This window comes from Leuciscus leuciscus, assembly GCF_965113295.1.
Source record: "Leuciscus leuciscus genome assembly, chromosome: 10".
NCBI lineage: Eukaryota > Metazoa > Chordata > Actinopteri > Cypriniformes > Leuciscidae > Leuciscus > Leuciscus leuciscus.
In genome coordinates this window covers 36609749-36634975 of record NC_138734.1, presented here as the reverse complement: position 1 = coordinate 36634975, position 25227 = coordinate 36609749, and the positions used below count along the sequence as shown (strand labels likewise).

The 25227-nt window shown below is 36.7% G+C and overlaps 1 protein-coding gene and 1 pseudogene across 3 annotated transcripts in view; both read right to left on the bottom strand.

Annotated features, from left to right (window-relative positions):
- necab2 (N-terminal EF-hand calcium binding protein 2) overlaps positions 1–21441 on the bottom strand; it is a 93106-nt gene extending 71665 nt beyond the window's left edge. The window contains exons 1-2 of one of the 2 annotated variants that reach the window (XM_082182573.1): positions 21017–21441; positions 14014–14038 (exon numbers count right to left, since the gene is read on the bottom strand). In XM_082182573.1, coding sequence (XP_082038699.1) covers positions 14014–14038; positions 21017–21334 — 343 coding nt within the window. In that variant the 5' untranslated portion in view covers positions 21335–21441. The remainder of the gene's footprint in view (positions 1–14013; positions 14039–21016) is intronic. The other variant, XM_082182572.1, reaches the window with a different exon arrangement.
- A 3071-nt stretch (positions 21442–24512) lies between these two features.
- LOC309507346 (hydrocephalus-inducing protein-like) overlaps positions 24513–25227 on the bottom strand; it is a 64567-nt pseudogene continuing 63852 nt past the window's right edge. The window contains exon 50 of the transcript in view: positions 24513–25077. The product of the transcript in view is annotated as a hydrocephalus-inducing protein-like (transcript). The remainder of the gene's footprint in view (positions 25078–25227) is intronic.

Genomic DNA, 25227 nt, shown 5'->3' with positions numbered 1-25227 from the left:
CACGAGCTCGCGCTCAGAGCCAGGACAATCTCATTTGATGATATCAGAACAGAAACTCTCAGTTGCGGTGTTCATTTCGACTCGGAGTCGGACAATAATGCCCACAGAGCCAGAGAATATATGTTGTATGGAGATAGAACAGGTATAGTTTAGTTTAATTATGGTTATAATTTACTTGTCATCTGCTTTTATCCACCATTAATACAAGCCTGCTGTAGCAGACCCTGTCCGAATGATGACCAAAATATACTGATGAGTTCAGTGAAGTTTATTGTACATCACACAAAAGATGAACCGTTAGTTTTACTCCAGAGAATCACAGCAAGAGCTGAATAAACACAGTATAAGAAGTGAGCATTGCAGTCTTATCCATAAACTCTCTCTTTCCCTTTCATTATCAACAACATACACAGCGAAGTACACAAAACACTCGTTACAACTAACAGTAAACAAATATAAACACACTTTTTCAGTGGGTGCTAAATAAACTGGTAAACCTTATATCCGTAAAATGACTCGATGAGCTGTCATAAAGTGCGTGCTCTCACTTTCATTTCTGCCGTGGTCAGTAACGTTAGGACTGTCGCTCCAGAGACCGTAAGCTGGATCACAAACAGTACTGATCCATCCTCGAGTAACAACGAGAGTAAATTAAGACTGCTATGTTCATTCTTACATCCAACAACATCACACCTCAATCGCTTAGGAGACATTCTTGTCTATAGGGATCTCCCAGTCACGTGACCCCTAGCCACGTGTCAGCCATTTTGACGGAATACTATTGCACAAGCGCACATACACGAGAATGCGGATTATCACGTTTTATGGCTGCGAATTGATTAAAATAATGAATAATGGTCACTGTATAATTATCTTGAGCCTGCTGAAATGTTCCTATAAATATATTTTCTTTCCAACTGTGCAATCTTAATAATAAATAGGCTAAATATATTTATCCACTAAGCTGCAGCAGTCCTATGCTCGTCTTCCCATTAAGTTTTTTTTCTCTTTCTGACATTTCATACCTGTTGTTAAATTTTTTTAATTAAATTGACTATAAAAAAGATTGCTTGTGTGTGCTGGTGTTCATTCCAGTCTTTTAAAATAGTTGAATGAATGAATGCTCGCGAGGTGCCTGTAACGATTTTGAATAGGCTAACGTTAGGCTATTTAATCAATAATGTACACAGGGTAGAGGAGAACGACAGTCAACTACTTTGAATATTATAGCATTTGGGGCATAAACATGTAAATAGTGAAAAGACTGACATTGAAAAATGACACAGAATGATTAAAATTTTAATATTTAATCAAAATAAATAAATGTTCGTGGTTCGCACTGATGTTATTCATTTGTTCTCACACACTTCAGCGTCGCGGTCACTGGCCACTATCTATTATTAGCGCAGCGGCCGTCAGCTAACTCTTCACGCCATGTCATCATAAAAAGAAATATACAAGAGGAAGATAAAATAATTAGGAATCATAGATCCATATGAAGCACCACGAGTTCTTTTTACAGACATTAAATGTGTAGAAAAACTTCCTGACATTGAGTTCGGTGACATTTACAGCTACCTTATTCACTTCCCATCACGCTACACCGGAGCTTCATTAAAAGCATACAAAAGCTTAGCAGGCTATCGGTATCACGAGTCCGGATGGGTCAGCAACTCTTTGATTTGGACGCCAGCGGGGAAGGATTTTTCAATCATCACCGCAAAGGTTGGTAAATAGATGAATATTTCGCGACGAGCTGTATTATCACCAGCGGTTTAGCATTTTCTATTCCGTCAAGATGGCTGCTCCAAATGGCGTGACGTCACGCGGGACGTCCCTATAGCTGCTCAAGCGTCGAAACAATGGCGGACTCTGTGTCCAGCTCACTCAGGGCGGGTCTATGCTCAAACTGCAGTGTCAATCAACAGTCGTGGGAGGGGCCTGTGCAATTCTATGTCACATTGCATAGAATCTTAGAACAGCTCATTCTGAGACCGTGCTTATGATTTATTGAGATTGTAAAAAAAACACTGGGTGGATTTTTATCATTCTAGGGTGGTTTTGCTCACACACTGCCAACACACATTTATGTTCAAACACCATGTAAAAGTGAATTTTGCATAATAGGTGCCCTTTAAGGTTTACTTTAGGGAAGGTGGGGGAAGGAAGACCCTCAAACCTGCATCCCTTAGGAGAGTGCAGTACAACACCTCATTACACCATGAACACAAGCACTAGCGCATCGTAAATTATCCTGACACTGAGAAGCACTGAGGAACCTGACAGCCAAAACCTTACAAACAACGTGAGAGAAAGAGAACAAATCTGAGACAAAGAGTGAAAGAATGGAGAGAAGACAACATCTCCAGCAGAACAGTGTTTTTATTATTAAACTAAAACTACAAATCATTTTCGTTAGAGATAAATTGAGATCACGATTTATTTGTTTCAAATAGAGATCAGAAATCTCCCACGATTCTGAACAGACAACTAAATAAAGTAATATGTAAATTAGAGGTTTTGACAAAATATAAAAAAAAAAAATGTTTGAATGAATGATTCAATGACTCACTCATAAAGACTTCACTTGTTTCATTACTGGATGAATCAGCATTTTTGAACAAATCTCTTAAATAAATTATTCAATGACAAATACATTTTTAATAGTCACCTGTCGCCACCTACTGGTGTAACAATGTATAATCGATACAATCGGTATAATATAAAAATAAAATCGAATTCAAAATATAATATAAATACTATATCATTATATAAATAAATAATGAACAGAAGATGTGACAGCTCCCTGCTGAAAAGACAAAAAATGTCCATGCTGACGCTGAAATTTCCATGCAGTGCTGATTCATCATGACAATGACTGGTTTATAACAATCTTTGTATGGTGTCTTGACAAAGCCTTTGAAAAGCAAATTTTTAAATCTGCTTATCATGTCACCTGGTTTTACCCTCACCCAATCTCCTTCATCTTGTCCTGTCAAAAACAAAAATAATTTTGGCAAGATCCACAACAACACAGCCCACTGCCAGACCCCAGAAACAAAGGTCTCCCATCATGCCCATGCACCACAAATACCTCTCTGAACCCGGAGCACATAAACAATTAAGACATGCACCCTTTGTGCTTGTTTTGATATACCATTGCATATGATAGCACACGAGTCTTAAGGAGCACCATCTCTGTTCATCTGAGTCCCACTGGATCTCCATCTCACTCCCGCTGTTGTGTGAGCAAACTGATAATGCTGACAGCATTCTGTACATGTTCTCCTGGCAGGCTGCAGCACAGCGTTACATCTGGCATCTCCCCTGTGAAACAACTGCTAAGAGTGACAGTTAACATTGTGCTCTAGCACTATTCTTTCAGGACAAAGCAACGACTCTACGGAAATGCTACAGTGCATATTGTGTGTGACCACTAATAATATAGTTCAACATAGTGAGCACATTGCTTGTGTACTAATAGTCCTATTTGGTTGTGACAGGCCAAAGCAAAGGGGAACCCAGTGGTTAGCCTACACTATCAAATAAAAAAGCACCTAAAAAGGCTTCTTTGTGATTCTAGCACACATATGATTGTATGGACGCTGAAACAATATCACCACATTTTGACAGCATCTAAAAGGTAAAACCTTATACATACGTATAGGTTCATGGGTATTTATTTCTACATGCTCATTTCCCCTATTTTAACATTTTGATTAGCTCTGCTCTCTTTAAAAGGTTCATCTTTAAAAATGCTAATTTAGCATATCTCAAAATGAATATCACAAATTTAAAGCTTAGATTCTATATAGGTCAAGAAGACATATAGTGAAACATTTTTTTTCAAGCAATCCTCCACAGGACAGTGTTTCAAATATATGCCTTTGAGAATAGAGATGGAATGAGACCTCATTAGAATTACTGTCATTTCTCTAGAGGTCGACCGATTGATCGGTTTTGCCGATTAATCGGCACCGAAAACCAACTGCTGGAACAATCATTAACGGCAAAAATCCATTCCGAGAAATCTGGGTTGTGTCCGTTGCAGGATCGGCTAAGAATGTCATTATACAGTACGAGTTCATTCAGTTAAGTATCCATTTTAAAAACTATCGGTTGATTAATCGGTTTTCGGGCAGTGTGGGCCAATTATTGCTATTGGTAAAATCCACCTATCGGTCGACCTCTACCCTAGTAAAAAATAAATATCCTAAAATGTATTTGAAATTAATTTATTTTATGCTAAGTATACTACAAATACATTTATGTACTTAATATAAATACCCTGCCTACAATTGTACTGTTGGTATACAAAATGGGTATACTTAAAGTCTGCTAAACTAATTTTGTTTAGTTAATTTCCAGAAATAGTTTTGTTTGTTAATATCCAGAAATAGTGCAGAGGTCCAACTACAGATATACTTAAGTATATTTGATTGTGCTAAAGTGGAATTATTGCAAGTATACTTTAGGCACACTTTAAATATCTTGACACAGAGATCATACTATCCTTAGTGATATTAAACACATTTTAAGGTGTAATATTAAGAAATGTGCACTGTGCAATAAAGAAGTACTCCAAATAAAGTTTAATTATATTAATTATATCAGTAAGTCTCAAGCGATATGTCAGTAAATATATTAATGGATTTGTAGTATACTTAGTATGAAACAAATGTATTTTAAATACATTTTGGTATAGGTTTTTTTCTAGGGTATACTCTATGAAGGTGCTTGATGAAGGTTTCAGCCTTGCTTTACATACAGTATGTGGTTTTAAGTAAATAAATAAATATATATATATATATATTCCATTAATGCTCAGCAAAACAAAAGCCAAAGACATCTTGAAGAGAAACACTGACATGCCACATCAATTCTTTCTCTGTCAAGCAGCCAAGTTTAGCACAAAGCGTGGGCCGCCAGGTCAGCCAGGTGAACTCCCACGAGTCTCCGCTAACATCAAAAATCAACCAATCTCCACTGCCTCGGATCCAATCAACCTTCTCCCATAATGCCTGGGGACATCCTCTGAAAGCACTAGGATTCCCTAAAAAACAATTCTGGCATGCTACTTCCTTATCTGCAGTGCAGTCCTGTGACTGCGGCGTTTTCTCGCACATTAAAGAGAGTGTTTCCTTTGATGTGGCAGTGCGCGGTCGGGTAGATGGAGAAATGTGGGGAAATACCCTCAGTGCACACAGAAACAAGTACGGCAACCGCCTCCTCAACAGCTTATCGCTAACTCAGAGAACACAGTATGTGCTTATCTACTTTAAATGAAGCACTACCACATATTCAATGTTTCTTTTATTCTATCTACACGTGGAAGAGTGGAAACTAATCAGATACCTTTTTAAAAAAAAGTCAATTTTAGCCAAACTTAATTAGTCAAACATAAATTTGGCATTAGCGGGTTCGGAAAAAAGAGTGAGCATGGGGTGGAGATGGAAGGCAAAACAATGGAAGAAAAGGAACAAGCCCACACCTCTTAGCTGGAGGCCTGAAGTATTTTTAATTAGGCAAAGTCTCTTGGGACGGAACAGTGTGATTTGAACAGACCTGCGGGATCCCAATACATTTTCAAATACTTTAAAAAAGATTCCCTGCTGACTTTACTTAATGTTGCACTTTGCAACAGCATAATCTTAGCAAAGAAAGTTCTTCTCTGAATGCAGTCTGATGTATGTTTAAAGCTTCTCTAAAAATACCTCATTGCATTACGGCAAATCTTTAGCAACACCGTTCAGATGTGCGAAAAAGGCAAGAACTTTTCAGAAAAACTTTAAATGCGCTAACAACAGTGCTTTGTGCTTGAGTAGTTTGTGAGAGAGCCAGTATTTGATGCATTACAAAAACAGATCTTGAAAAATGCACTTAAAAACAAGGAGTACAAAGCACTACCTTCATAACCAACAGTGCAAGAGACGCTTTGTATGCTCTTCTGTGCTTTAATTAAACTTTCTCTAACTGCTGCCTCTCAGGAGCCGTTTTTGACCACTGTGAGGACGGACACAGAGAAGCATATGGGCTCGGGATATTCATTTATCTTCCAGATCCATTTTTAAGGCAGCAGTTAGCTGGCATCAGACTGTTTTTTGCAGTTCAGAGAGCGGATATCTGTCCAGAAGCCCCAGTAAGGCTTTAATTAGTGGGGATAGTAGGGGTTTCAGATCTCAGGCCAGCTTCCATCAAAGCAGGGCTCATCCCGAGGAAGATGTGAGAGCCGGCGTTCTCCTAGTGTTCTGTAAATGCATTCATAAATGAGTTGTGTTGGGACGGTGCCCACTCTGAAGAGCATTAGCCATGCTTACACCTGCCTGTGTCTTACAGTAGAATAATTATGCTATATAGACTTTGGCACATGACATTTTTTTCCTATTTATCTGTTACAGACTGGGATGTAAGGCCCAAATCCAGTTTAAAAGATGCATGCAGTTATTGACGGGAAGTTAGTATGGGATAATATTATTTGGAGTCATTAATATTTTTTATTTTCAAAGGACTTAGTACTTTATTCAGCAAGGATGCATTAAACTGATCAAGTGACAGTAAAATAAAAAAATGTATGTTTCTATTTCAAATCAATGCTGCTATTTGGAACTTTGGAACTATTGATCAAATGTTCCTGAGGAAAAAATGTATCACATTTTCCTCAAAAATATTAAGCCGCATTACTGTTTTCAACATTGATAATAATAAGAAATGTTTCTTGAGCTCCTAATCAACATATTAGAATGATTTCTGAAGAATCATGTGACACTGAAGTAAATGCAGCTAAAAATTCAGCTTTGCCATCACAAAAATAAATTGCATTTTAAAATATATTAAAAAAGAAAGCAGTTATTTTAAATTATAGTAGTTCATGATATTACTGTTTTTACTGTATTTTTGTTAAGATAAACGCAGCTATGGTAAGCATTTACACCCGGTATTAAAATGTGTTTTGGTCGATCGGATCACAAGTAGACAAGCCAATTGCGCTTGGGCCCGGTTTCACAGACAGGGCTTAGATTAAGCCAGGATTAGTCCTTAGCTCAATTAGAGCATTGAATTAGGTTTTATAAACATGCCTTAGCAAAAAAACATTACTGGTGTGAATCTTGAGACAAAACAATGCCACTGACATATTTTAAGATATGTCAGTGCAAGTTGCTTTCAGTTAAAACAGCAGATATGTCCACTTTCGAACACTTCTGTCCTGATTTGTTCGAGGGGATGGTCTATAGGCGGGTAAATACATGGGCTTTTTCAGGTCAGGAATGGTGAAAGAACAACACAGTGCTTGGTTTGTTTTTCATCTTCAAACCAAACTTGGGTCTTCAGCCAAAGTTGAAATCTCGTTTGGCCTCCTAATGTTTACGCATTAGTTCAGTAGGCAGAGAGTAGGCAGTCTTTTGTGGTTGTTTGAACACATTCGACCACATGAGCATCTCCACAAAAGCAATCCGGTCGAATGCGTTTTCAACTACCTAAGTGGTCGAAAGTGGCCAAGCTCAAATCATTTTAGAACCTGTTTACATCTGTATTCAGCGTCGACCACTTGTAATCAGATTGACGAAAACACAGGTGTAAACAAGGCCTAAGAGACTTCTTTCTGGAACATTTACCAGAAGAGATTACCTCTCTTGATGCTCCAGTGCGTTTTGACCCATAATGTCCTAGACAGTAATTGTCACTCCCATTGAAAGACGGAGAACAGGTCTATACTTGTATACATTCCCTGTTTAGGTGTGGAAATCTGTGATGTTTTAAATTTTACTGTACTTTAGCGTTTGTGGTCGGTAAAATTTTTCCATCTAAAACATCACAGATTTCCACACCTAAACAGGGAATGTATACGACTATAAAGACCTGTTCTCCGTCTTTCAATGTGAGTGACAATAACTGTCTAGGACATTATGAGTCAAAACGCGCTGGAGCATCAAGAGAGGTAATTAGGTCCAAGCAGGTTTTCAGTCAGGTATTCACAGTACCGCTTCTAGGCAGCCATTTGCTATGGCAACTACAGTAAATGTGTTTATATGTACAGTATGTGCTTATGTGTTGGGGTTATGCATTAAGAGAAGATGATTTTGACCTCTTATGTGCATGAAATGCCACAGCATTGACAGCATGATACAGCCAAATATATATATGTTTTTTTCAGAGCTATGACTTAATGTGCCACTCTGCCAAAGTCTGAATCAGCATATGCACGTATTTCTCATTTTAGCAGCATGTCAAAATGCCATCTCAAAGGTGGCTAAATAATATATGTCCCTGCCCACTGTAGGCTAAAGCACATGCTGTGTAAAGAGCCTTCAAACAATATATTCTTGTTCCACGGGCCAACATAATGTGCGCTTTGGTAAATGACTAATGGTCTAAAGCCTGGAATATCCATTGAACTTAAACAGCTACATATAGCGAGTACAACTGAACTGCTCAAGCACTCATTTAACAGATTTTGACATTCTAAAGTACTACAACAGTGACAGTGACAGTGACAATATCCAGATTAGGACAATAAATGGCACAAAAAAACTCATCTGAACACCTTTAATGAATGGATACACTATCTTTAATTTTGTCATTTCATCTGAATATCAATATTTTTGGCTATTTGTTAATGAGGAATTTGTGGACATTCATGCTTTATATAGTGGAGTAAAAATGTAAATTTTTATTTTGAATTGAAAAGATAAAATCAGACCATTGGGGTAAAATGGCCCATCAAGGCCCCTTGTGGAATGTTGTTACTAGTAGGGTTATTACAGTACCAACACTCAGTAGTCGGTACCAATACAAATACAATTTCAACAGTCAATAGACCGAAAGCAAGAGAAGAGCCTGTCCTTTATAATCACTAAGGCTGTCAATCTCTGAAGAGCCAGTTCACTGAATTCTGCACTCTCGCAAAAACTCAAGTTACAATAAAAAAGCTGTCTTAATTGTACAATGAATCTCTTATTTACATCATGTTTACACTTTGTTGGTTATAATGAAAGGATTCGCAAGCCAACAAAACAAAAGCAGATTCTGACTAACTTACTGACTAGCACCTCTGATAGGCCATTGCGTTCACGTGCTAAACAGATGTTTGTGATTGGCTACAATGCTCAACACTTGTAAAAACACGCTGTATATACCAGTACTGCAGAAATGCTGGTACTGTTACCCTTTTTAGTACCAGTACGTTTGGTAACCTAAGTTACTAGAAACTGTCCTCTGTTATTATTTTTAATGCTTATTGTAATTCATGTGATTATTATCCACTAATTAAATTAATTAGATGGACATTTCAGACATCTTCTTTTTTCATAAAAACCTATAGGCTATTGAGTGAAATCCTTCAATTTGATCTCATGGTATTTTCTACAGTATTATGACTTTTTTTTAATTTTTTTATATATATATATGGAAAATTAAATATTCATTTAATAAATAGATGAAATATAAAAATGTATTTACCTATCAGACAAATATCTTTTACTGGGATTCTGCTTTGTCTTCCATCAGTTATTTACTTATTCAGCTAAATAGAATAATTTTACATTTTGTGCAATGACAATGAAATTTATCAAATGTTTCTCTTTATTTCCCTAAATAATAACACACTGGCAGATGCATCATCATCCTGGACATGCATAAACTTATATCAAAAATATGTTACAATTTATGTAAATGCACATCGTTATTACCCAATATATGAGGCAGTTTATACAGCACAAAGGTTAATGTAATTTAATACAAAGCGCTCTGGGTGGGAGCAAATGGACATAATACTGAAGTAACTGAAGTTTAATCAGACAAAGTGGCTTCACTTTCTGCTTGTTTTGCATGAGGACAAAGCTGCTTATCCACACAAACAAGTGAATCATGATGAAATATCAAAGAGAACCAAGCAATGTGCATCTATATTGATCCAAAGAGACGACAACATGTGTTGCTGCTCTTTGTGGCGATAGCTTCAGAGTTGGCCTCAGGAGGATACAGACATGTGGTGTCCAAAAGCTCCACTATTAATGAGACTGCAGGACTAAACTGAAGGTACACAAAGTACGCATTCATCTGAAGTAAAAACCAATCCACATTCTCATTGCAAATCCTTCAAGTCTTTAATATTTAGCAGTACACTGTCCAGTAAACACACTACAAGATTAATACCAGGAATATTCAAGACTAAGAACTATCCTGAGACATTATTTACCCATCATGACATTTTTACACAACTTTAATGATTCATAAGATCTAGAGCAGGGAAGCCTTGATGCTTGCACGCTGTGCGGGAGGTTGCTGTCAGCATGTTTATTTTCAGTGAGCACACACGTAAACACTCATTTACTGCCAGTGATAACCCGCAAATCTAGAGCAGAGAGGGGGAGAGTACTAGAGAGGAGAGAAGCGCCCATTATACGTTCTAACGCACAGATTAGCTGCGACAAAAACATTTCAAATGAGTCGGAAATTGGTTTCGTCATACACTGTATCCTTTCGTTACAGTGCAAGCCAAGCACGTAACCTTACGGTTTTGGAGCGACATGAGAGTGAGTCATTTTTGGGTGAACTATCCCTTTAAGGGCTAAACTTCCCTTTATCACGGCACACAGTGATTCTGTAATTCGTCAATGAGGAAAAATAATAATTTGGTCCCTAAATGTTTCTTTTATCTGCCAATGACTCCCTCATTTTATCTGTAGCACTTCTGCTCTCTCTGTCCATGTGAGATCTTTTTAATGTGAAAAGCATTGCACAGAGAAACAGTACAGAATTTAAAACAGCTGAAATAAATTAAATTTCTATTACAGGTACCCATGCCGCTCTTTCTCTCCCTTAAAATGAGTGATTTATTCAGGGTGGGCGAACTGCAGATGCAGATAAGGCGATGGGTCACGCAGGTCTCTGCCATCTCTGCTCTCATATCAACAGCCCTTGCAGATTTATACAAAAAGCAGGAGGCTGACTCTGCCAGACCAAGCCTGCATAAAAACTCTCAGGCCAAAAGAGCATGTCATTTCCTCTATACAACAGAGGTTAATGATTCTCTCTGCCTGCTCCACACGCATGATGAAACCAATCACTCCTGCCACTCCTGCAGTAAGAGACATGCAGTGGGGGGGGCATGACACTGTGTGTTGTTTGCTCGAAAATATGATTGAGGTTTATCCTGTAAGATAAATTAATCCTTAAACAATGTATTTCAAAGATTTAGTTAACTTAAATGAAAACTGTTATTACTTGCGCACCATATTTATGCAAACTTTGAAATGTAGTTTTACTTATATTTTGATTTTATATTATGTATTTATTTATGCATTTACACGGCAGGTCAAAAGCTTATCCAAGCTTCACCAAGGCTGCCTTCTGATCAAAAATAAATCACAATCACTAACTTTCTCAATACCGAATATGGCATGTTATTTATATAAAATATTACTTATTGAAAAATTATATTTAAATGAACAATATTAGCCATTATAAAAGTATAAAAAAGTTTGTACAATAGGAAATAAACAAGCAAGCAGTTCAGTCAACAGTACAAAAGCAGCACTAGTTATAGTACAGGATTTCAGTTAAATAAAAATTAGTGCCGTCAAATCGATGAATTGATTCTAAATTAAAAGTTTGTTTATATAAGTTTGTGATATATATATATATATACACACACACAGAGACACAGAGACACACACATAATATAAATATAAAAATATCCATACACATTTTATATATACACAAACTTTTATTTTTAGAATCGGTTAAACACGATTAATCGTTTTGACAGCACTAATAAAAATATAAAGTTATGAAACTAAACTTTGCCCTTGCCTAATGCATAAACACTATCTACATAAGAGCCAGCGGCAAATTCCCGAAGGACTGGCCGAGATAACGCTGTTCTCTGCGGGTATATGAGCAATGAACGGCCGCTGACGGTCTGGAGCTCACATCTTTGAAAACGTCTGAATTCTGAACAAATTATCAAATGTGCACTATGTTTATATATAAGTCCCATATCTGAGTTCTAAATAACTACATTCTCACTTGAAAAAAACTCTTAAAACTACATTCCGTGACACAACAACAGTAGCATTTGTAAAATGATGGTGATTTGGTCATCCGGCATGACACTCGCTGTGAGAGAAATGCTGCAAGCGGAGTGATACAAACGGTGAAACGGTTCCCGTAGTGCCACTGGTAGAATTGGTTTAAAATTACATAAGGCTAAGTAAATGGGGACAAAATATTATTTTAGGGGAAAATCAACCCTTTAATGTATGCAGCCCTATTCGAAAAGAAAGAGGATAATAATGTTTCACTCCTAGGAGTAAAGTTCTAAACACTGGAGGCAAATTAGACTGCTGTGCTTTGTTTCTCGTTAGACCTTGTGTGATTGAAAACCAAAGTGTAGCAAAACATGGCACCCATCTCCTGTGGTCCCGATTCTTGTTTTTTCTTTCTCCCCCACCCTCTCGCTCTCTCTCTCTCTCTCTCTCTCTCTCTCTCTCTCTCTCTCTCTCTCATTAAAACTGTCACCAAGCTGCTCCCCTGGGAGTGGTTTAAAAATAACACAAACGGCACAAGCATCACACATCAAATAGCCACTACTCCTTTTAACAAGGTTTGTTGCAGGTTTTCTCTCTCTGCTATTTGTATCGACTCTCTTTTAAGTCCTGGTGCAATAACTAGTTTCACAGCATGGAGTTTTCCTTTTTCAAGAAAGCTAAAACAAAGAAAAAATATTTTGTATATATATATATATATATTTAATCTCAAACCAAAAGTTGAGACCAGATGTGACCCGGTCTGAGCTCAAGGCTAATCAGGAATCAGGAATCATATAGAAAACTGCATTACAATACAACTTGGATGAAATGTAATATGAATCTTCTCATACAGTACATGAATTGTAGCATTGCAAAATATGTAACAGGGCCTCTCTTCATAATCATAATTGTTTTGTGGACACAGGGTATGAATATGGATAAAGAGGCGAATCTGCATAATGAGACTAATCTAAAATCAATTAGCAAATACATCTGGAATTTTTGCAGCAATTTAATTAGCAATGTAATATAGAAAACTTAGTTTAGAACATCTAGCAAATGCAATCACTAGTTGGTGCATTACGTATTGATTTTCCTAGCAGATGATATCTCATTGAAATGATGTTATAATACTGTGCAGAAATAATACTGGTCAGGCATCTGAGAACAAAAACAACTGAACTTTTAATAAGCCCCGCAAATGGGAATTATTTAAAAGATTATGCATAAGGCAGCACATTTCCATTGTGTTTTCTGGAATGTTTCTTCAAGTTCTGTCTTTTCAGCTGTCAGTACCGTGCGGACAGATGGTCAAGATCTTCAGTGTTGTGTAAAGTTATAATAGCTGTATTTTATTATGTGGATCATAAACCACCATCCATAAGTCTGGGGTCAGTAAGATTTTTTTAACTTTTGAATTACCACTTTTACTCAGCAAGGAAACACATTTTTATCAAAAGTGACAGTAAAGACATTTATAATTTTACAAAAGTTTTCCATTTCAAATAAATGATGTTTATTTCCACATTAATAATAATAAGAAATGTTTCTTGAGCATCAAATCAGCATATTAGAATGATTTCTGAAGGATCATGTGACACTGAAGACTGGAGTAACACTCCTGTTTGTATCACAGGAATAAATTACATTTTAAAATATATTAAAACAGAAAACAGCTATTTTAAATTGTAATATTATTTTACAAATTTCTATTTTTAATGCATTACTATAAATACTGTAGAGCATATACTGTATGTATACTGTGTTTTTTCTTAAATAAATGCAGCCTTGGTGAGCACAAGAGATTAAAAGAAATCTTATTGAAACAAAACTTTTGAACAGCAGTGTACATTGAAGAGATGGGAATTGTGTATTAAAGTAAACAGGGTTGAGTCTGACTTCATGTTAAGAATAGAACAGAGTCTAAGAATCACATTCACATTAATGATTTAACATGACATGATATGAAGCAGATTACACTCACCATCCTTATCAGCTCTCCGGAAAATCTGAAATGAAACACACACACACACAGAGAGAGAGAGAGAGAAATACAGTATATTAATACAAATTATTAATCATTTTAATTCACATTATCATTTTAATTCACCTAAACTTGCGAATTATTTAGCCAAAAACCTGATCAACTGCTAATCACAGTCTCTAGGACTCACTAAAGCTCCTCTAAAACTAATATTAAATGTACATACCAAGTTCTGGCATGAAACTCTAGATGGCGCAGGCTGATAGGTCCTTAACTCAATTTGGTTGCGATAACATCGTTATCTACATAGCACAGCTGATTGGTTGCTGTTGCATCAGCGGCCAATGAGCTGCGGCTCAACATTCAAATACTGGTAGTGTTGCTGTAAGCAGTCTGTAGCGTGCTTTCAGAAACCCTCCACCTTCCCCAGCTCCACCTGTATAGATCTGCTACGGGGTTATTTCATGTCTTACATGCTCACAGCAATGTCTGTGAATGTATTGGCATTAGAAGTCTCGGTCCTTGCTCTGCAGCAGCAGCGTAGCAGATCTATTCTGCCAAGACCAAATACATTAACATTGCCATAGCCATTACCATGCCCATCTCTATTACCATGTCAATCTCTCCAAGAGTTGTCATGACAGAAATACAGTAACATAAATATTTTAAGATAGTGACTGAAGAAAAGTAAAGTACTGTATGTATTAGAAAAAAACCCTGATAAAAGTAATTAAAAAATGTCTCTCTGTAGGGTTCAATGTCAATCAAGCTAAGGAGGAGGAGGTTCTATAGATAGGCTGTTTGCAATTGCACGATACCTCAGCCCTTAACATGGTGCAATGAATCCTTCCATTGCATTTAGAAAACCACCAGTACAAATTACATTTTAACCTTTAAGTTTCTTTTTGTTTTTTTAATCAAGACTAAGCTAGTTTGTCTATTGCCGATGTGTTTGATTGAACTTGTGAGAGATTGAGCGAGTTGCTTATATCTGTGAGAGCAACCTGATAACACTGTCCAGTCAGATGTGAAATGGACCACTTAAGACTCTCTTGTAACAAAGGAAAATCACAGTCAATAGAATGTGCTGGGAAGCGTTACTCACTACGGGTTAATTTTACAGCAGTCGATCCATTCAGACCTTCTCATTTTCCTAATAAATAAATACGTGAAGCATGAATTCGTTGTGATCAGATCTGGATGTTAAATGTACTGGCTGCAAAAGCAAGCATGGAGCTGCATGTTTGTGATTGGACACGCATGACACGGAGGAAGTGTGTGTGCCAAACATCCAATAATTGAAACACGTATTGACAGCGCACATTTTGATCTGCTTCAATAGAGTGATCACCTTCTGTTGTTGGTCTAAATCACTTCTCAATTGGATGAGCCAGCTGCCTCATTCATTCCTGACAGCTAACAGCATTCCACCTGTCAGGATGCTTCACCATCACAAAACAAACTCAAAAGCCACACAGGACAACCACTGAAACATCTGCAGCAGAATAAGAACAATGGGGGGGTTTCCTTCTTTTGAACTAGAAGCATATTCTTGGCCATTAAAAGAGGAGAGTGATTGTAGGAACAGCAACATTAGCCATGTTCGATCAATACTGTAATGTATTTTACAAAGCGCTCGAGAGGCACTATTGGTATTTAATCTTCCTTGCTGTTTTATATCTTAAAGCAAAAGTGTCTGCAGCATTAATCGCCAGTAGTGGTTCTCAACTGGAGGTTCATGACCCAAAAATAGGTTGCCGCAGATCTGCTCTTATTTTGTGGACTGTGAATTTAAAAAAAAAATAGTTAAATGCAAATAACAAAACTATATCCATAGAATCATGCATATTTAAATAAATAAAAGTAATAGGATTATCAGCTTTTAAATTGTATGAGAAAGCATTTCACATGCATCAAGGATAAGCATGGTTTGTGTGGATTAATTTGATTAAAAATAGAGTAAATACTTTCTGCTTGGCTACCTTACATCTGGGAAGAATTGGATATAATTGGTTGGTTGTTTATTAATTTTATTTAATTTTACTTTTTTTGTGTATGTCTGTTTTTGTACAGCTTTTGGTGTGCTGTTCTGTATTGTTAAAATCTGAATAAAAATGATAAAATATTAAATATTATTCCAGACTTTAGTGTCACTCACGTGATCCTTCAGAGATCATTTTAATATACTGATTTGGTGCTCAAGAAGCATTTCTTATTATCATCTCAGTTGAAAACAATTATGCTGATTAATATTTTTTTTATAAGAACAGCATTTATTTGAAATAGATTATTTTTTATAACAGTTTAAGTTTTTACAGTCACTTTTGATATATTTAATGTGTCCTTGCGGAATTAAATTAAATTAATTTCTTTCCCAAAAAAAAAAAAATCTTACTAACCCCAAACTTTTGACAAAAAATGGTATCATGTTAATAAATTTGCATATTGCTGGGCCTATTAAGTGCATGGTAGAATTAATAATCTTCCATATTAGATTTTAAAGAAAGATATTTTTGTACAGTGTCAGATCCTCAGCAAAACCAGTTGAAAACCACTGAATGACAGGAACCAAAGAATTGTTATCACAGAAGCATACTGCGCCTTTAACTACTATGTACTAACATTTAAATTAATAATTTGTGCACATACATGTTTTTAAATTGTACTTATATTAAAAAATATATATATACCTGCATGTAATTACAGCTGTAATTCATTTCTGTAATCACATCTAAAATTACACTGTTGACCCTTAATACCTTTTACCCTTAAAAATACCCTTAAACCTAACCATACCACCAAACCTGTGCCTAACCTTACCCGTATCACACCTCAATTGCAGCTAGTGTTTTGCAATACAATATGAACACAATAAGTAAACTGTACATATTTTTGGATGTAAGTACATAGTAGTTAAGGACATCTAATATGAAGTGTGACCTATCATCCTTTCTTCATCATTATCTTCCTGAACTGTTTGAGAATAAAAGGGATGCACAAAAGGTATACGGTTGTTAAAAACCATTTGTAAGGTCTGACAATATGAAGTTACCTAATGTAGGTGACCCAATTTGTTTGTACCTCGGAAGATTTATCTCTGTGTGATAGGAAAAGGGGACAGCTACAAAAAAAAAAAAAATAACAAAAGTGTTCGTGTGAACTACAAAGCAACATGCAAGCAAAAGAGAGCAACACTTACAGCGGGAGAAACTAAATGAATAGTACAGTTAAAGTACATATTCACAGAGCTATTCATGGTTAATATGTATTTGAATGCACAAAAAAAAAAAAAAACCTTGCTGAGAAAAATACTCTTTAGTTGTTCATTGGTTTCTCAGCTACAAAACAATGAACAACTAGAGTGTAAACCAAAACTATCATCTCATTATCCAGCAGAACAATAATCAAATCAAATACTGCAATTGGACTAAATCCAGACATCACAGGAAAAAATGTGGCTCTACTTTACGACTGTAATCTAATTATTGACCTTATTCTGAAAAAGACAATATTCTGATTAAGGTCTGACTTTCCCTCCATGTCAACATACAGTTCGTCTTTGTTATGGTACCATATACAGTTTAGGGTGTTTTCATTCTTAATTTTACGAAAGCTTCAAGTGCAATTCATTATTTGTCATGCTATACGTGCAAATAGACGAGAGCGGATACTAATTCTGAAGCCACGCTCTCTTGTTTGCCGTCAAACGGTTGACCAGTGCCGTGTGTGTATGTGTCCTGTCACAAAATGCGGCGAGAATTCCCCGACTTTAATAGTACTGTACCTTTAAGATGTGTACATGTCTATAATGCACTTCGATAATGTGATTGAAATAGGAATACTCCACATGTCTTAATTCGATTTGTGTTTACTCATATGACTTCAGCTGGATTAAGGTAATCAGAAATCCCTGTTTACATTGTAGTTTCTTAATCAGAGTATTGTCTTAATCGGCTTAATATTAGAATATTGCTGTCCATGTAAGCGTACTGACACTTGTTTCCAAGTTTCTCTTTACGGCTAAAAGACTCTTAATAACACTGATTCTTTGTGTTGACGAAAGGAAATATAACGATGAGTGAAAGAGAGTGAGGTATTAGGCAAAGAATGATAAAGATTGCTAAAGAGTGTTTGAATGGAGAGAGTGTAGCTCAATGAATGGACTTGTTTAATATGTGGACTCACATTTAGACTTGCTAAGTCAGTTGGATTGATTCTCTGTGCTTTGGATCAAATCCAATTCACTGAACAAATGCCAAGTATATTTGTATTTTAAAGTTCAAGTCAATAGAGCGATGAAGTCTTTAGTAAATGTCAAGTGCAGTCACCATTTGATCATCTATCTGTTCTCACACATGTACAGTAAAGTCACCATGAAATCAAATCTGACAATTCCTGTTTTTATGGAATATTGCAGTACTTATTATAAATGAGTTATCCATCCGTGCAGATCATTATTTTTTTTAATTCATGTGCCCCTCCTAATCTTTAATAAAAATATCTTCCCCTCCCTTGCAGCAACATCTCTTCTCTTCTCTGATGACGTGTTTACTGGTGCGAGGGCGGGACAACCTGTCACTCACATGACATCACAGTAATAGCAAACCCCAACCATCCAGTCCCGACGGACAAAATCAAGTCCCGCCTGACATTTTTTCTTGTTCAAGAAGCCGTTTCATTCGGATATGTCACAATAGGAAAGAAAAGACTCTTGCAACATCCGTTTCATGCCAACTTCTATGCCTAACGTCCTCGCTTTTAAAGCATAAACGAGAGCGCTACTGTAATTTAGTGCACAGCATTCAACCCCAGTGGAAAAGAAGTGTTCAAAAAACATTAAATTGACTTAATTACTTCCTTAAGCCAGATGAGGTCTGGGACCTGAGACATGGATACTGTGAAATACACTTAGCCTTTTTTATGACAGCTTGTTACTTAGTTTTCACTGTCTGGTTTGGGGAAGCCGTGCTGAGAGAATTCAACACACCTTGAATCCATAACTTGTCTAGCCGGTGAATCGAAAGCTTTCTGAAATGGAAACAGTGGTCTTTACAACTGCATGCTGCTTTAGACACTTTTAAAATGAAAAGTAACGATAAATGACCCTCTGTGGCTCAGTTGTTTACCAATACAGTGTTAAGGCTCAGTCAGGCTGATCCTGGAACAGAGGTGGCAGCAGACGTGTCATTTGGTAGAGATAGATTGAGTTAAATAATGGAATTCTCTCACAAAGCATAGGGGGAAAATCAATTCCCCTACAAGCACCTGCGCTCCATACCAAAGTCTCCACAAGAAATCATGTACAAGCGCTCACTATCCATAAAAGACAAATTATCCACAGCACCTCATTATCTGCTTAACCCCTCCCTTATTAATTTCCTCCACCTTCACTATTGTATTTATACTAGGGTGCATCGGTGCCTCTGGTCTTTTTCTGAGGTTTTTAATTAGTTTTTGTCCCTTTTCCTTTCTAGTCTGGTTACCTGAGACTGTAGGCTATCTGGGTCTGGGACTGATCTACTTATCACTCTCTTAAATGTTTTAACTTCTCCCCAAAAAGCAACGTAGAAATCTCAAGAGGTATGACCATCAAATACATATAATTATCTAGCAGCAATGAACAATACTGAGGCAATAATTTGACCTACTAAATCAATACTGCTGAGACCTTGCCACAGCAGCCAACCACACAGCATAACTGCCGGGCTCACAGGAAAAGCGCAATAAATTATTTAGATTCGGGTATGCTTCTCTGAGACAGCCTTAAAATCAGAGCAAAAACTGTTGTAGGCTATAACCTAAAAATGCAGAAAGCTACAGCTGGATGTATCACTGCTGTTTTGTACTAGAATGTGTGTTCATATTATTTTACAATTAGGAGGATTATTTCATTGCACATACTAAAAGCTCAACGGTATTTCCATTCAACTGTGAATGGCTGCGTGTCCAGACTGTGCACATACAAGAGTCACATCAGGGGAGGAGGACTGTCACACCCTGAACGGGGTTTATTTAGCAACAATGACCATCTGACAGTATATTATCTGACTTATTACGTGACTACTTAGCAAATAAATAACTACTTGTCTTGTACATAAAATATTGATTGAGCTGAGAAATTATTTTTTATCATCGTAGCCTATAGCCTACTAGTAGATTATTTTAGCTTCCGCTAAGAAAAATAGTCCATTAGGCTATACATTAACACTTCAACAATATTACATCATCAATTTAAATATTCTAAATTAAATTGCTGTAAATTAAAATAACTTCTTTTTCTAGTTATCTGGGATTTAGAACCGTAACTTATTTGTAAGTAGGCTATCTCTCATCAGTAATTTCTTTTCGGTTCATTGCTTTGTTTTTTTTAGTTTTCTTGCTTGGGCACTCTTGCGCTTTTATCAAAGGTTTTATGCTCACAACACAATGTAGGCCTATAATAAAAAATAAAATAAAAACATTTTTATCGAAGTAGGCTATGTAACCATTTTTAGTCGCACGATGGCGCCAGGTTACTTTGCGTCATATGTAAAGAGTAGCCTAAATGCGCGGAGTGATACGTGAGAGTAGCGTCAGATTAAACTGCTACTGGATGGTAGGCTATTTTACCATCGTCAAGTTCAACGCGAAATATCTCATTTAGGTTATTAGCTATTATACAAAAATTGATTGCTCGCGATTAAACAATCAGAATTTAGTACTCTAGAAAAACGTAAAATAATCTAAAATATTACATATTTGACATGCAAAGTTTCAAATTCATAACTGTTCTGCAAAATGGGTGGACTGGATAAAAAAAAGTTAAATAGATTAAAATTCATAAAGTGTATTTGCCTTGCTGTAATTGCTTGAGTAGGCTATCAAAGGTAGGCGAGATTTTTTTTAACTGTTCAAAACTTGGTTAATTGTTTAATTAATTAATTATGGCGATTGAATAAAGTTGAACGAGTGCATGCATTTCATGTTTCTTTATACATACAATGATAAAATATTAAAAACCTACGTCCAAAATGACAGAGATGCCCTTTCGGGGCTCCGGTGCAAAGAACTGCTCCTGAGCCACCGCCGCCTCCTCCTTCACATATTCCCGAGTAGAGATGCTTTTATTGTCGCTCATCTTGGTGACTATCCAGCGGACGAGCCCGTCAATTCCACCGGGCTGAGAACCGCTGTTTCCGGACTGTGCAGCCGTCGCTGTCTCGCTGTCCTGAGCCCCGGGTTTGGGCTGGTCTTTGCTGTCCTGTGCCCGGAGTTTAGCTTGTTCTTTGTGGAGCAGTTTTTGGACACCGTCCCTGCAGTAGCGCGCTGCTTGTTCACACATCCTTTTGCCGCGGAGCGTTCATGCTGCGCGCTATGGGGGCGATCCCTCCTCCTCTATGACATCAGCGGCGGCACACATCCCAAAACTCAGCCCTCCTGTCTCACCTAACCGGAGCAGTTCAATAAGTGCCATCCATTTAGTCCAGATGCAGAAAAATGCGAGAAAAAGCATTATTAGCACTTTAGAGAGTAGCTAGGCCTAGGCTACTATTAAATGGGGAATAGACTGTAATGCCCATTGATCCTAGACAGCTTTTAAATAAACTATGGTAATGTTGTTAAAGTCCATTTTTGGCTTAGTTTACTGCAGTAACTCTCAGTTTTAGATCTTTGCCATTCGTGAAAACATATGATCCGTATTTTCCTCTTTCCTCTACATGACTATCTACTTAAAAAGACACAATAATTACACCTAATTGCATGCTTTTAAGTCATTATCCCACAGAAATAACGATATTTAGGCCTATTCTATATAGGCTAGATGCAGTTAAAGGTAGGGTAGGCAATATTTTCATAAACACTTTTGTTATTCTTGTTGAAACTCTCATAAGGAATAGTTCACTTTAAAATGTAAATCCTGTCATCATTTACTCACCCTCAAGTTGTTTCAAGCCTTTATGAGTTTCTTTCTGTTCTGCTGAACACAAAAGAAGATTTTTTTGAAGAATGTCAGTAACCAGACAGTTGATGCGCCCCATTGACTTCAATAGTAGGAAGAAAAAAAAATAGTAGAAGAAAGAAATTCATAAAGATTTGAAACAACTTGATGGTGAGTAATGATGACAGATTCATTTTTAAGTGAACAAATCCTTTAACATCCTGATAGCAATCGATAATAGAAGTGGCCTAAATATTACAAAATGTTCAAATATCATCTGTTGAAGTCTCAGAACCAAAACATTTTTGTCCAATCATTGCATTCGGTCCAATGTCACCTGCCTGTCAGTGTATGTACAGTATATACAGTTACTACTGAACCAAAACAATGAGCTTATGCTGCGTTCACACCATGTCATAATCGTATTTTAGAGACGGCAACCTGTGAGCGTTGTTCACGTCCTCAGACTCAGATTTATGTGTTTCTATGTCAACACAGAATGGCTAAATGAAACTGCAGCAGTCAGGTGGTATAAGTCCGAGTGCCATCTGTTGTTTAATCAACATCCCAAATTATTTGTATCATTTGTAAAAAATTGCAAAACAGCTTGCAGTTTTTGGGGTGGGTACTCCTTAGAAAATCCCTCATTACCTTACAGTCTCTATAATGGTCTGAAATGACCTTTGTGACTTGAAAGACTGTTGAAAGGCTCCCCGGTCCTGCCCTTTACGAGGGGTGATTAAGTCATTCAAGCTAAAAGGGCCTTTATTTAATTGGCACCAAGTACAACCCCCCTGCAGTTTGCGATCCTATAGTGAGGCATTTAGCCAAACAGAAAAAAGTGATTGAATGCATCACTTTAATGTAGAGCAACTCACAGCAACCTGTTACTCCTTCTTCACCACAGAGGGTGCTCAGATAATTACAACAAGCAGTAATCCCTTGTCTTTGGACATGCTCAGATCAACACCCCTTGCAGCCAGTTTGTGTGTGGCGGTGACAGGCCTCTCTTTACCACACGTAAACAAACTCAGTGGTATATTGTGGCACGTGCAGGGAGCAAAATGACACTAGTGAATGGTTATTCTGGCTTCCTTTTTCAGTTTGAGGCTGACAAACCAGATGCAGAGACATTGGGGATGTGCCTTTCACATGAGATTGGACACACTGAGGCAGACTGATAATATATGTGTTGTTCATTTATATATCATTAGACTGCATAAATGTCTCAGCTAGCAGCAGTTGTTAAATGTATATTGTTAATGTGAATATAACCACTTATATAAACAGGTAGAAAAATATAAGCTGAATAAAACCATAATAAAGGAAAAGAAAGTGTGTCTGTGTGTGATAAAAAAAAACTAAGCTTTATAGTATATTACATTTTTAAAATACTATAAAGCTTACCATTTTTGATCACACACACACACACACACACACACACACACACACACACACACACACACACACACACACACACACACACACACAAACACACACAAACACACACTCAAGAGTATTTGGAACACTTAAATTATTGATGACACTTCATATGAGCAGTGTTATTTTAGTATAATTTACATATACTGTATACTATTATAGTTTTTATTAATATTTTAGATTTCATTTTAATTTTAGTTTTAGTTACTTTGTTATGAGCTTTTGACATTTACAAAAGTTTTTTTAAATATATTTATATTCATCTTTAATGGAATATGAATTCAGTTTTAGTTGTTTTGGTACTTGGTAGCTATTTATTTTTGCCAAGGCTACATTTTTCATTTTCATTTGAATTATATATATATATATATATATATATATATATATATATATATATATATATATATATATATATATATATATATATATATATATGTATATATATACTGTATATAGTTAACAATAACAGCACAGATATAATGAGTAAATTCTAATGTCAGCCTGTCGCAATCACTCCACTCACTCACTTTCTGTTTTTGAGATTTAAATATGGCCAGACAAGTGAGTTGAAATTATTTCCAAAAAGCATGCAGGAAGAAAATTAGATATGAACCCACACATATGCACTGCATATGAGTATGAAACATATACACTATATGCACACACACATGAACCTAGAGGGAATATACCTCCCATCATGCCTCAGTAGATGGGACATGTTAAAGGTGATGTAAGAGCAACAAGTGCACCTCCTGGTGGACTAAAGAGGAGCACCTGAAGCTACAGCAGTTCACTTGATACTTGACTGGTGTCATTCAAACAGCAAACCTGAGTGTTACAGAAATGTTTATTTTTCTGTTAATTTTGAGTCTTTACAATACATTTGTGTTTTATTTAAAGAAGCATATTCCTTTAAACTGAAAGATGGATTAAAAATAAATAAAATCATCTTTATGTGAAAAGAACAAATGAAGAGTTCAGATGCAAAAGCCTCTAAGTGCCATCTGAAATTTTCTTCTAGAATGATAATTTTTATCAAGCTCGTATATTTAAGGATAAGATGGCACTTAAGAGGCTTTTGCATCTGAACTCTTCAAATTTAAATCTTAACGGCGCCAAGAAACATGTATAAAAAAAAAAAAAAGATTTAAACATTTTTTAACCACTACCATGAATCATTTTATCCAAAGAATAGCAGACCTCCTTCTTCATGCTGTTTTTTTCTCTGAAGGAAGCTCTGGACAGTAACCTTTCAAGTAGTAAACCCAGAAGATGGCTCTCCATACGTGGGCAGGAAACTGTCAGCTTTCCGTGACATGGGCCTCTGGAGCTCGTAGGAGGGCCGTCAAATGTAACCTGTATGTGCTGAGTTTTTTGAGGTGCAATAGTCTCTGCACCCTTGACAGTGAAGGCAGGGTTGTCTACCTGAAAGGAGAAGGTGGTGGCCTGTTGAAAGACATTCTTAAAGGAGATAGAAACACTGGAACTGTCTGATGGCGAGGGGACCCTGAGGTTTAGGTGGGGTGCAGGTGCCAATCAGAGGGAAGACATACTCCCCCTCCGACGTCTGAAGAGATGATGAGCTGGCTTTGGATGTCTCCCACCTGGCAAGGTTCAAAATGAACTGACACGCTGATATCTGTGCCAGTCTGGTTCCCCGCTGCTGTTTTAATGTTCTTTTCTACAGTGAAGTTTGGGTTGTCCATCTGAGTCAGAAACCAGATTTGAGAGGGATTATTTTAGCAAAGATATTAGAATTTATGTTGCTAATGTTGTTGCAAACCTGTATGACTTTCTTTTGTGGAAAGACTTGAAAAATGTCTCAGTGGGTTTCCTTTTTGTCCATACAGTGAAAA